General features: G+C 38.9%; 1 protein-coding gene across 3 annotated transcripts in view; it reads left to right on the forward strand.

Annotated features, from left to right (window-relative positions):
• The first annotated feature begins 280 nt into the window (after window positions 1–280).
• Window positions 281–13,398, forward strand: part of map3k20a (mitogen-activated protein kinase kinase kinase 20a) — an 18,356-nt gene continuing 5,238 nt past the window's right edge. Inside the window, exons 1-15 of one of the 3 annotated variants that reach the window (XM_008328281.3) lie at window positions 281–415; window positions 3,679–3,868; window positions 4,897–4,984; window positions 6,923–7,024; window positions 7,169–7,234; window positions 7,315–7,343; window positions 7,728–7,865; window positions 8,030–8,116; window positions 8,447–8,521; window positions 8,596–8,702; window positions 10,415–10,550; window positions 12,780–12,824; window positions 12,917–12,947; window positions 13,085–13,224; window positions 13,316–13,378. In XM_008328281.3, the coding sequence (XP_008326503.1) occupies window positions 3,710–3,868; window positions 4,897–4,984; window positions 6,923–7,024; window positions 7,169–7,234; window positions 7,315–7,343; window positions 7,728–7,865; window positions 8,030–8,116; window positions 8,447–8,521; window positions 8,596–8,702; window positions 10,415–10,550; window positions 12,780–12,824; window positions 12,917–12,947; window positions 13,085–13,224; window positions 13,316–13,378 (1,266 nt within the window). In that variant the 5' untranslated portion in view covers window positions 281–415; window positions 3,679–3,709. Of the gene's footprint in view, window positions 455–3,678; window positions 3,869–4,896; window positions 4,985–6,922; window positions 7,025–7,168; window positions 7,235–7,314; window positions 7,344–7,727; window positions 7,866–8,029; window positions 8,117–8,446; window positions 8,522–8,595; window positions 8,703–10,414; window positions 10,551–12,779; window positions 12,825–12,916; window positions 12,948–13,084; window positions 13,225–13,315; window positions 13,379–13,398 lie in introns of those variants that run through there. The other 2 variants (XM_008328283.3, XM_025063967.1) reach the window with 2 other exon arrangements.

Here is a 13,398-nt window from a genome sequence, read left to right on the forward strand (position 1 = left end):
CTGTATGTCGCTAAACTGTGAGTCTGGTGTAAATATTAAATATTCGGATGTTGTGTGTGCCATATTGTTGTTACAGTTTTGATCTACCATCCAAGTCAGTTTTAACCAGTATAAAACAAAAAGTGGTTCTACCTTGTTAAAATTTAGAAATACGACAAACAGCGGTAGTACAGCTTTAATGCAGCAGGGGGTGCTGTTGCCATCAGTATGTTACAGGAGCATTATTTTGAGTGCATGTTGGGAAGTTGTGTAACCGCTAAAATTAATACACACGCACATAGTGATAGGCTAAACAACATCACGTGAGCTCTTCCCGGAAAATTCTCCGGGGCAGTAGTGAAAGTTACCTCCATTCGTTTGAACCTGCACAGAAGACGAACTGCTGCGAAGCCCCCACACGTCCCACTCAGTGTCGGTATGTTTACGGTGTCAGGGCGGGTCTGTGTACGTGCTGGTGAGTGGCAGGCGTCCATGTTAAACTAGGTTATAAGGCGGACTACTGTCATGTAATAAGTAAAATAGTTTTTAAAAATGACAAATGCAGTTTAGGCTGTCGAGTACAGGCTGAACGCTGTTCATGGGAGGAGCTCACATTGATACGTTATTGTTAATGCATGTCTTTCACCAAGACAAAGATAGGAGTTGTCTTGTTTACGCTGAACAACCTAGTTATAATTGGGAAATGTAAACTAGCAGAGACTAACCAAGCTTATCTCAGGATACATTTATTATTTCAAACACGCTTTAAAGTCTTTTAGGGAATACAAATATTGAAACTTTCAGCCCACCTTTGGTGTCTAAGATAGCTACTGCAGCTGCTTCTAAAATCAGTGGTTACTGGAATCAGATTCAATTCTACATGATTTTCAAATTTCAACAAAAGACATTCTCAATAGCAAATGGATCTGGCCTGCAGGCAGGTTAGACGAGTATAGGCTGCACTTTTTGTACTTACTTATTTTTTATTTCCAGAACATTGATCAAACAGTTCCTGAAAAAGGCATTGCCCTGAATTTAGCAGATTATTACGATATATTTACCTCCACGTCAAGGAACCTCTCATATGCAGATTACTAATGCCATGGCAAAAGCTGATCAGGATCGCAGATCACTGTCATTTTTAATGGACAGTAAGTATGGAGTAAGTCATCATTGGCTGTCATAATTCCACATTCCTCGATATTCTGAGCAAATCTGCCTGACACCATTGCACTTTCAGACATTTATTCTGTTTGTCTTAAAAGATGGACAGGAAAAAAAAAATAGATGGTAATTTCTACTCCAGTTCTTCTCAGGTAAAATAACATGGAAATTCAACAGCAGTTTAATTTCCCCACAGGAAGATATCTTCACCACTTTACTATCTGCTCTGTTTTGAAGTAATATAGAATATTCTCTTGATAAGTTTTATTGCCCTTTATTGCCCTATTGACTTTGGTGTATGCACCTCAAATACCCTTTGCTGTGCTAAAATCTGTTACAAATTGATAATTTCTACGGCTGTCAAAATGAATGCTTTAATTGCACTGATTAATTTGCCAGTGTACTCCGACTATTTCACTTGCTGTACAATCCACATGTTGAAATGTATTCACAGTGCAAGAATTTTCCAAACACCTCAGGATTAAAAAATATTGTCTCATCGTCCAGCATGCATTTGTGGAGGCTTTAAATTCAGGTTAGACACCTGGCTTGTGTCAGACTAACCTCAGCGAGCTCAGCGAGCAACTGTCAACACCCTCTACAGACCACAAACCACGCGTTCTACAAACCACGGTCACAGTAATGACAAAATCTACCAACACTATGGGGCTAAAGGTTTTACATGTTTCTATCATATACATCTACCCGCTGGTATTGTGTATTTAGATATAATGATTAATTAAGTTTAATTGTGATTAATCAACAACTACCCCCTGGTTAATCAGGTTTAACAGCCTCACTAAATTCAGAACTTTCCAGACTGTTTTTTCTCCATCTTTGTTTCGGCTTCTTATGTCTTTATGAATTCTGAGGAAACGTACCTACCCAGGAAATGTGGGTTATGGGCACCGACCTACATTATCTGTACTTTAACATGTTTCTATCGGTCCATTTGATTGCAGTGCTTGAAACAGTGTTTGCTACTATGTGAGACCCTGGTTTGTATAAGTACCAGAGTACTGCCATATCTCAGTAACCCCGGCCTCTGGAGTGGACAGACGATAGTGAGGTCCAGACCACTGAGCAGATTGCCGCGAGGCTAAGTATAGCATAAATACAAGTAAATCAGCCGATCGCTGTGTGAAGCTGAATGGCTCCCCTCTGTGACAATGGAGGTATTTCCTGCTGGGAGGGACAGCAATCCCAATGAAGTCCCAGGTAACAGGCTTTTAAAAGCTGCAATTGCTCAGCTGTAAATGGGAAAACTGTGAGCAATGACAGAGCCATCATTTCTCGTTATGAATTATTTCTTTACAAGATGCTTTCATGCCCAGACCCAGATGCAGGAAACACCTTCATCTGCGTGAGAGCCAGTGTCTCAGCTTCAACGCTGAATTTATGCTGTGTGTGACTTTGACTTCCATCGACAGGAGAGGTCAATTTTACAGACAAGACTAGAAAAATAAAATAAAAATAAAAAGAACTGTTAAGTGTTTATTTGCAGCTGAGGGTTAATCACCATATTTGTGCTCTGTGTCTCATGATCTGTGACAGTGGCTGCGTGATCACAGCTTACCACACATACCACTGTTCTTACTGTCTAAGACTGGACTCTGATTCTAATGTTTACTGATTCTGGTGATAAGATCGTCTGTGACTGAGGAGCAGAAAGTTAGGAAACAACAGAGCTAAAATATGAGATGTTGCACAAAATGTGTGGTTAAATTGTTAGCCGTTTTCCTCTGAGTATAGCTCTCAGTCAACAGAAGTAAACAAAAGGTCATGTGAGGGTAATTATTTCTTACATAGAGAAGATGAGAAATAGTAAAACTATATCACACACCCCTGGAACTATAACACTATCATAATGTTTGACCTGGATATATGTTTGTTAGAATTTGTGATCTTATGTTAGCTGTAGATTAATCATGATTAATTGTTCATGATCACCCCCCTTTTTTTGTTCATTAGTGGTATTTAGAGACAAATAGCAGCAGATAAAAAAATATGTCAAACATGTTCTTTGCAACTAAGTCAAATGATAGGATTAATACAATGAACAAATATCAAGAAAAATATGCAGAACATATGACTCCATCTTTAGCTTCATAGAGTTGATATAGTTTAGTTATTACTGTGCGTCATGGCGGTGCTTTGCGGTTCTCGTTCTCATCAATATTAACCAGTCTACAGTACATTGCAATTAATTGACAGTTGTGTCAGTTAGCACAGTTAGCTGTAGATGAACCTAGTGCTCAATAAAACCGATCTGATGTAATCCGTCCGTGGAACCATCAGTCGAAGCCTCAGTGTTGCAATGGTATATTAAGTTCACGATTTTTTGAAAACGAAACTCTTTGCCACAAATTGGTTTAAATAACAACATCGTGTTTGAGCTACCAGAAGTGGGTGGACAGTGGAACTACAGTATATACAGTGCTTATCCTGCCCCTGCGTTAAAATGGGTTAAAGATGGAAACTGATTCATGTCAAATGAATGTGATTAAAGTTGTTGTCCCTGTGGTTCCTCCTCAGAAGCTGAGTCGGAGCTGACTGTCATTATGAAATGTTGTCTCCAAGCGTCTCCTTTGTCCACGTCAAGTTTGATGACATTTTTTTCTACGAGAACTGCGGTGGCGGCAGCTTCGGGAGTGTGTACCGAGCCAGGTGGATCTCCAAGGACAAAGAGGTGGCAGTGAAAAAACTGCTCAAGATTGAAAATGAGGTAGGAGTCATAATTACCTGAGCTTTTCCTATACTTTTTAATTGTCAGTATTGTAATCATTTTAATTGCTACCCCATTTAGTGGGATGTGGTGCCCTCTGTACCTATCACACACACTCATTATACTCCCTCTCTCTATAAATGTGCTGCAAAAGAAACATTATTGCCAAGTGAAAGAATATATTTGGCCCAATTAGAGAAGAGACAGTTTCTGAAATGTCTTTGAAAGCGCCGGCTCTTTGTCCCAAAGACAAAAAAAGAATTATCTTTGAAATCTTTTCACTGAGATTGTTACATTTACAGCCTTCCAACGGGATATTCAGAAAATTATTCATCACGTCTCTTATGAAAATGTAAAGGATCACAGATATCCATTCAGCTTCACTCAAGTGTTGGAGAAATGAATGTTCGGCAAAAATAATAACTAATCCCTTCCCCATTGAGTCAATTGTTCCTGTAATTATAGTGTTTGGCTACAATTAAATAAATTGGTTTTGTCAAGTTTCTGCTCATTCTTTGAATGCTGATGCAAAGCTTTTCGGGTCAGCACTTTCTATTAGCACGTCTTTATGTTCACCGTGATTCATGTTGAACCATGACAACCACATGTTGTTTTGACGAGCTGCAGGAAAGTTCATGAATGACTTTCTACATTCTATACAAACGTACAAAGACCAACGATACCGAGTTCCGTGATGGAGTAATCTTTTCCTCCTTGTACTACATTGGGTTTTATAAGTAGCGTGTACTGTATTTGAGTCGGCAGTACTTCCTGGATGAAGTGGCCAGGAACTGGAACTTTAAATCCATATATGTGAGTCCTAGGTTCTGAATGGTGCCGTGTCAATAAAATGATGATAAACTTAAATTTTCTGTGTCACGGTTTTCAGCTCAGCAACTAAGGATTTTTGTTTCTTTTTGTTTTTGCTCCATATACATCTGGCTTCCCACAGACTTTTGTAAAGAAACTTTCATCACCAGTAAAAGAGGATGGGTTTTTTTTAAAAGTTTTTTTGTGTCTTTGCTCAGGCTGAAATCCTCAGTGTCCTCAGCCACCGGAACATCATACAGTTTTTTGGTGCAATCGTGGAGCCTCCCAACTATGGAATCGTCACAGGTGAGTTGTTTTAAGACTATATACTACTTACATAACGATAGGAGCAATCAGCATTACTACAGAAGTGCTACGTTCAAATTGTTGTAGGTGAATACATCTGCAGCAGATGCAGTTTGTTCAGCAGCCAATGCGGCTGATGTTTCTATGGAAAAGTCAGTGGATCGTCAAGTGCATACACTCACAGGTGGTTTTAAATTGTTTTTGTGGGTTTTAGAGGCCAAGGAACAATACACCCTGTAAAGTTCACATAGCTGTCTGTGTAGATGAGGGGCCCTGTGTGTCAGGGTGACATTTACAGTATGTGTGTGCGTGTGCAGTGTTTCCCCTACCATTATATTGGGGTGGGCTCCCCCACCATAATGATGTTACTGCTGCTCTTTATCTCTTTTATTAAATCAGAACAGGACGGCTTTACAGCTACGCTACCTGGGCAATGTCAGCATTGACTGGTTATAAACTGTCTTCTCTGTGTTGACATACAGCTGACATGTTCAAAGTCTGGTCCTGGGCCTAATTGTGTCAGTGTTATGTGACCAAACACTTCCTTCTCTATAATGCTTATGATCAAAGATGGATGTCTTTGTAAAAGGGTTTTTTTTTTCTGTTCCTGTAAAATATGAACAAATGGATTTTGGCCAATGTTCAACTATTTTATCATTAGCTGACCCCTAAGCTGTCGTCTTGGCTCACTTGTATGTCATATTGGCTGCATCTGAGGTATTTCTTGGCTAACTTTAGACATCCTTTATCTGACTTTCATCGGTTTCTGGATAGACTTACATGGAAGTTGTTTACATGGAACTTTTTTGTTGTGAATTTGAGCCATTACTGTTAGCGTTTTAGCTTGTTTTTAACTGTTTGTTGTACAAATTTGAACCTGTATGTGTAAATACATTTGGTTTGACATTTAGCTCTTTTGTCTGATTTAATTTTTGCATTTGTGTGAGTTTATTAGTACCTGTCAGTAGACAGTTTGGGAGTTAACAACAGACCACGCACAGAGTGAGACAGGAAGTGAATGAATGAAACAAGTGGACTCCAGGGACTGAAAAAAAAAATTAAGCTTAGATTTAGTTTCTCTATTCATTTTCGTGCATTGTGATATTAAAATATGACAATATTATAAAATTATCTCTACTTAAGTGTAAGTTCTGACCAGGAACATTTTAAATTTAATTTGAAGACAAAGTCTGTTCAAAGTGCTGTTTACAGTATTATCAGAGGTATGTGGATGAATAAGTATAGAGTACAAAAGTAGGCTCAGGTAAGCGTGGGTGGACACCAGTGTAGCTGCAGGATCCATATTTACTATTCTTAGGTTTGTTGGCCGATGCCCCGGTGTGATTGTGTTTCAACACTCCCTGCCCTGACGACACTGTATGTTGTAATATAAAACTGATTTTATTGTTCTGCACAAACAGAAGTTTCCTGTCAGGTTAGAGGATATGACAGTGATTTCTAATCATGTTTAGCCTGATCAGAAATCACATTATATAATTCATAAATGATTATTTACAAAATTACACTATTAAAATTGAAATCTTTAATCTTTTAGTTTGGACATAACAAATACATAAGAATAAGTACATTTTAAATACTTTTTATCTCTTTCTAGTATTTATGTGCAAAACTTCCTTTTTTAAACATTATTGTGCAATGTTGGCATTTATTGTGCAACAGGGAGGTGCTTGAGAAATGTTGTGTAATTTATTGCTCAAACCAAGACAATAAAGGCAATTCAATTCTATTCATTTGGGTTTTTTTTAGAGCCACGTGAATGAACTAAATGAACTTTTTGGTCACTGTCTGAACAGATCTCAGCCTTTTCTCTTTGTTGTACTGCATTTTTACTGCTGCACTGACATACTGTATAAAATATTAACTCAGAAATGTATAGGCCATGTTTCTCTTTATATATACATATATGGATTTTCGCAGAATATGCCAGCGGTGGATCACTGTTTGATTATCTGTCCACTGATGAGAGTGAAGTCATGGACATGATGCAGGTCATGACATGGGCCGCAGATATTGCCAGAGGTGACGCTTATATATTATATGTATTGTAGGACACACACACACATACACATACACACACACTTATATATGATTGATTTCAATTAATCACCATTAACATTCCTATTTGTTGTTGTCAAAAACACGTGTTTTGTTGTTTCTCTGCAGGGATACACTACTTACATGCAGAGGCCCCTGTGAAGGTGATTCACAGAGACCTGAAGTCCAGAAATGGTAACAGACATGATTTGAGCATCTTATTATATCCAACACAGAGTTCCTCTGACTTACAACTTTGTATTTTCCATTTTCAGTTGTTTTAACAGCAGACAAAGTTCTCAAGGTATGATTTTACCTTTTTTAATCTTCCCCTAATCCATATCAGTTAACCTATGATTTTCAAAAATGTTACTACGTCGTCTGACAGAGAACTGAACCAAAGAACCACAGAGAGAATAAAACACAACAGTGTGTTTTTTACAGATAGTGATGAAGAGTTTTCCATTAACATCAAGCTGGAATACAGTCCAAACAAAGAGCAGTAAAAAAAGTCTAATGTCATGATGTCACTCACATCATGTGAACAACCCTGATGTCGTCGTTCACTGACGTCCAAACAACTTAAAACCAGCGCCACAACTTATTTTCAGTATATACTTATTTTAAGTCTTTACAGTATAACATTTGGCTACTTCTAACAGATTTAATCCAAATTCTGTTTTCACAGATTTGTGACTTCGGAGCTTCAAAGTTTTTGACCCACACAACACACATGTCCCTAGTGGGAACATTTCCCTGGATGGCTCCAGAAGTCATCCAGAGTCTGCCTGTGTCTGAGACCTGTGACACCTTTTCCTTTGGTGTGGTGAGTGTATATATATACATATATATATATATAGTACTGGTCTAATATAACATGTATGTATATTTGTAAAACTGATACTGAGACAGTTGTTTATGTTACACAGATTTGTTGTTTTTACATTGTTGTACTCGTACGTTTTCTGACAGTCTCAACTTCTGTGACAGGTTTTGTGGGAGTTGCTCACCCGTGAGGTTCCCTTCAAAGGCTTGGAAGGTTTACAAGTGGCCTGGCTGGTGGTGGAGAAGAATGAGGTCTTTGAACATCTTTTCATACGTGTTTCTACTGTGACTGTTGTTTAATAACCAAAGAAATCTTGTCTACGCAGAAATTAAATAGTTTTGAAGATTAATATCACAGAGTTAAAGAATGTCTATAAGTGAGAGGTACAGATGAATACAAAGACTGTAGTAATTGTTACATACAGAAATGATTCTATTCAAAACAGCCATTAGTTTAGACTAAGTTGCATTTAGAACAGCTAACTGTGCCATTGGTTTGTGAATAATAATGAGAACTATCAACAGTCATGGAAATCAATAGTTTGAACTCATTATAATGACACATCCCACTGTTTGTTTCAGAGGTTAACTATCCCCAGTGGTTGTCCTGACAGCTTCGCTGCACTTATGAGGAGCTGCTGGGCAACAGAGCCGAGGGTGAGTCACCTACATCAGCAGCAGGAGGTACCGATGCACTGGTGACAGTAACTTTATTTTTCTGTTTCTTTCAGGAAAGGCCAGTGTTCAGACAGATCCTCTATACTCTGGAGTCCATGTCTAACGACAGCCAGCTTCCTCAGCAGTGCAACTCTTTCCTCCACAACAAGGCTGAATGGCGGTAATGTGCTCATCCATTCTCCAGACCCTATCAATGTATTTATAACGCTGCTCTTTCACCAACGTACTGCCTCAGCCTAAGGAAATATGCAACTGTTTTCAAAGAATGCTGTGGAAATGTAGCTGACGGGTGCCATGAAACACAAAAAGGACTTGAGATCGTGCATATAGATCTTTAATAATTACACTGATGGCTACATAAAGGCATCAAAACCTCCAAAGAATCATCCATCTGGATATACTTCCTCTCTTTACCCATAAGGCCCTAAAATAATCACCATCTTTTTCAAGTAGAAGTGTTTAATTGGCTTGTACAAGCAGCTGGAGGTTTGGTGATGTTCAGCACAGCCTGAGTCTCAGCTGTTACTTTATTCTCTGTCTGCCTCTCTGTGGGGTTTGTCTGTCTGTGCTGTGCTCTGAGGTTTTTTTCCTCAGAACTTGTTCGGGTGGAATCATGTCCGGGCAGCCATCTGCAGGTGGAGCAGGTTGAAGTAAATGTCAGGACAGGACAGGAAAACAGAAACTCCTCCTATCAGCTGAAGTTTGTAGTTGGCAGTTAGTTTACTGTTGTCATTGGATCACTGCTTGTTTCTTAATATTCTCAATGTATTGGGCTTTAATGGCAAATGGACTTTGAGGGTAAAGGGCTGACATTATCTTAAGCCTTTGTTATTTGAGAAAGAGAGGATGTTTAAAAAAACATGAAAGTTACTATACTACAGCGTTCATTTTAAAGCACAAAAACACCGTCTTCTCAAATAGTTGAGATCCTGTTTGACAACACTGAGAATTTCTCTGAAAGTTTGGTTGTATTTTATTATATGTAACCTGAGCTAAAAATACTCTCATGTATTCGTCATACTGAGACTGAAACCCCATCACTTCATCTGCCATGTAAACATATTGTATATGTTAGAGTAAGAAAGATTTCTGCCAAACTATTACACGTACTGTATATATGTGGATATGTAAACGAGGGAAATAAAGAAAATGTAATCAGATTAATCGCAAGGTATCAGTACATAACTCACATTAAACAATATGCTAAAGTAAAATTCTTAATTTTACTTCAAAGAGTTCAGATTTTAGCCACTAGTGTGCATCTCGATGTTGGCTTTTAGAACATGTCGAGAGCTGTTTTCAAAACTTTCCTGAACGTTATAATCAGTCTACAGTCTCCTCTCAACCCATTTGACAAATGTGTCAGTCAGATGGACAGACGTATTTACTGCAGTTTGCTCAGTGAGACTCATCTGACACATTTATAACTTTTCTAACCAGTGTTTGTGACAGCAACACTTGAAATGTTAGATTGTTTTTCATGTCATATCGTAATTAATAAGGATGAGCTTTTGTGCCAGAGAGGCATATCTTTATGGCAAAAAAGGAAAATCTCAGCATGTGCCCCACCTGCTGGGCAAAACACACTTAACTCAGCTTGATGTTAGCATGAGATATTGGCCCAGTGCCAACGTCTGAGGGGAGGGATTCAGAACAGAGGGATTATGACCGTCCCACTGTGAAATCTCTAAATGTATGACGGCCATGTTTCAGCTATTCCATGGCTTGTCATACAGCTCACTGCAATCATGAAAAATCTCAACATAATTTCTGGCTGTAAAAATGTCCCTCTTTAGTACAGTATTCAGTCAGTATTCACTAAGACTGGAGGACTGAAGAGACATTTGTGGTATTTTCTGTGGTCTACCACAGATGTGAGATTGAAGCCACACTGGAGAGACTTAAGAGGCTGGAGAGAGACCTGAGCACTAAAGAGCAGGAGCTAAAGGAGCGAGAGCGACGGCTAAAGATGTGGGAGCGGAAACTCATCGAAGAGTCCAACAGTCCGGTGAGTTCCTCGCTGTGACCTCCTTCCTCTTTATTCAACCTTGGTTAATGTTGACCCTCAGGCCAGCATCTACAATCAGCAGCACAAGCACCAGCACTTAACCTTTTCATTGTTGTTGTTTCTGCCAGAGGAAACAGGAAGGTAGCTTAGTCAAAAGAAGAAAAGGAAAACCGTGTCAGATTCACTGACATTACTGTATTTACATACAGTCTAATGGAAAGTAAGAACTTTTGAACTTTGATGCACAAAGCCAAAGTGCCTGGAAAACATTATGCAGCCGACACTAGGGATGGCTCAATGTATCAACATTGACAAAGACAACCAATACCTAAGCCCACATGCTCAACCGAACTTTGACTGAGATGGTGTAAAAATGGACCCCTATCACCTCAGCACATCAACCCACTGCATGCTGGGAGAGAAAGGGTATTGGATTGATATCAGTATCGGCAGATCCTCAAAGTTGCAGTAACGGTATTGGACATGAACGTTGTATCAAGACAGCCCTACTTAATACAAGGGTTTCTTTCTATCCATGAAAGATGGCTGAACAAAGGGATTTCAGTGCAATTATTTCACTAAATTTACAGAAATTACTGCTGTGGCATATAAATGTGTCCATTAAAAATATTACACTTTTGCAAAGCAGAAATGTCCGGCCAGGCCTCCGTAGAGCACATTGTTTCTTAGGCTTTGCCAATTAGATGGTTGCCTCTTGAAGGTACAAAGAACTTAAGAGCATTAAGAGAAGCAAAGAAACAGTTCAAAGACCATTAACCTCCACTCGCACTGGTAAGATCATATTCTTACAGAGTAACATTTCCTTCTTCAAATCTGAGCTCTGTGGTTTAGTTCACGGAATACTATCAGTAAGAACTCACAAGACCAAATGTTTGCCCAGGTTGGTAGTACAGTATGTGACAACAACAAATTGTTGTGACTTGTATTGATATTGTTAGCATGTGTTGAAAGACACGATGTACAGTCCCAAGATCAAAGGTCTGTGTCAGACCTTGCTTTTTCTTACTGACGCGGCTCAGTGACCTCGGGCAGCAATGCTGTTTTGAGAATTTATACTTTAAAACTCCACACCACAGCACAGAGTGACGCCGCAAAAGACGTTTGAAACCCTCCACCTATGTATATTATGGATGTCATGTAGCGTATGCCTAATGTACTGGCTGTATAGAGCCATGCTGTGAAGAGAGCCACACCAGCCACTTGCTTAGAGAAGGCCAGGCTTTTATGATGAAGTGACATTTTGCTGACATTAAGATTGGCCAATTTGTTCAGGACGTGGTGGAGTGCAGTTGTTCAGATGCACTCTTCTTACCAAGAAGAGAAAGTACATGTTTTTTTCCTCTGACTGACCTTGGTTCAAAACAGCAGGAGAGAGACCATATGTTGCAACTGTTAGTCTAATATTTACATTTCGACGTTTCATTTTTAAGATAGATTTCGCCCTCAGGACAGGAGGGTATAAACATTACTTTTTTCAAGGTATGTCTGCACTTTCATCTGTACTTTTATTAGGGTCGTGTTTCCATATTTAGCATATTGAGCATAAATTAGAGGACTATATCACTGAGTGCTAGTATCCTGGCTAGTGAAAATATTGCATCTGCCTCCTTGTTCATTTATTACTATGCCTCCTCAGGGGAAGGACCAGAGCACAGCCCATTAATTTGTCCCCTTCACTTGTTGCTGTCGCTCAGTCTCTGGAGGAGGTAATCCTCTGTGTTCCTGTCTTGTTACCTTAGCTACCATGAACAAGTGTTTCTACTAAGACATTATCTGAACCATCGTGCCCAACAATTAACACAGGCTCTCACTGGTATTTACCAAAAAAACTTCCTTTTACTTTTCTTTCACATATGCATCTCTATATTAACATTAGTATCCAGTGTCAACATACGTGTTTCAGAATGACCAAATCCTTGAATGTTTTAGCTCTGAAAACTAACTAATTGATATAAGTTATACAAAAAAACACCCAAAACTAACAGTAAGTGTAGCAGTGTAGAAAAATTTTAGTTACAATGCAACCAAAAAAGACAATATACAAATATATGATTCGCACATATATAATATTTCAGGGTCAATCAGACAAGTGTTTGCTCTTTGCCAGCAATATATGACTTTGAAAAATGTGGATTTTTTTTACATTTTCCCGTAGTTCCTAAAAACAACTGTGTACTGGTAATGACTCATGAATACGAACTTTTGCAGTTGCTGCCCACACTGGACATCTACGGCTGGACTGAAGAGCATGTGGTCAGTACATACTGAACTAAGTTACCTGGTATCCTAAAACCATCGTTATGAAAATCTCACATGTAACTACATTTTTTCTTTTCTTTTTTTAGTATTTCTGGATGCAGCAAATATTTGGTGCAGGTGTGTTCCCTTACTGATTTTTCTAATTCACATATGACAAATACATTCTTCACTCATCTTAATATAACACATGTAAGCTTTGTAATACTGTTGTACTATAATAATGTTTAAAAAATGTTAATTTGTCCTCCTCTCAGGAGAAGGACCGTGTGACATGCAGCTTTACGCTGATCTGTTCAGAGAAAATCACATCACTGGGAAGAGGCTGCTGCTGCTCACAGAAAATGACATGAGGGACATGGGGGTCAAGTCTAAAGGTCATATCATGCACCTGAAGGCAAGGCTCAGGAAACATGGATGATCATTCATTTTAACCACACATAAGGTTAAGCATGGAAAATGTGACTCTTTTGTCTTCCATTCTTCAGGGGGAAATTGAAAAGTTAACTCACGACTACCTCGGTTTCCTTCACTTCCCACCACTATTAAAGGTATGAATGTTCTCAGCAGG

This window comes from Cynoglossus semilaevis, chromosome 16 (genome assembly GCF_000523025.1).
Source record: "Cynoglossus semilaevis isolate Cse_v1.0 chromosome 16, Cse_v1.0, whole genome shotgun sequence".
Classification (NCBI taxonomy): Eukaryota; Metazoa; Chordata; class Actinopteri; order Pleuronectiformes; family Cynoglossidae; genus Cynoglossus; species Cynoglossus semilaevis.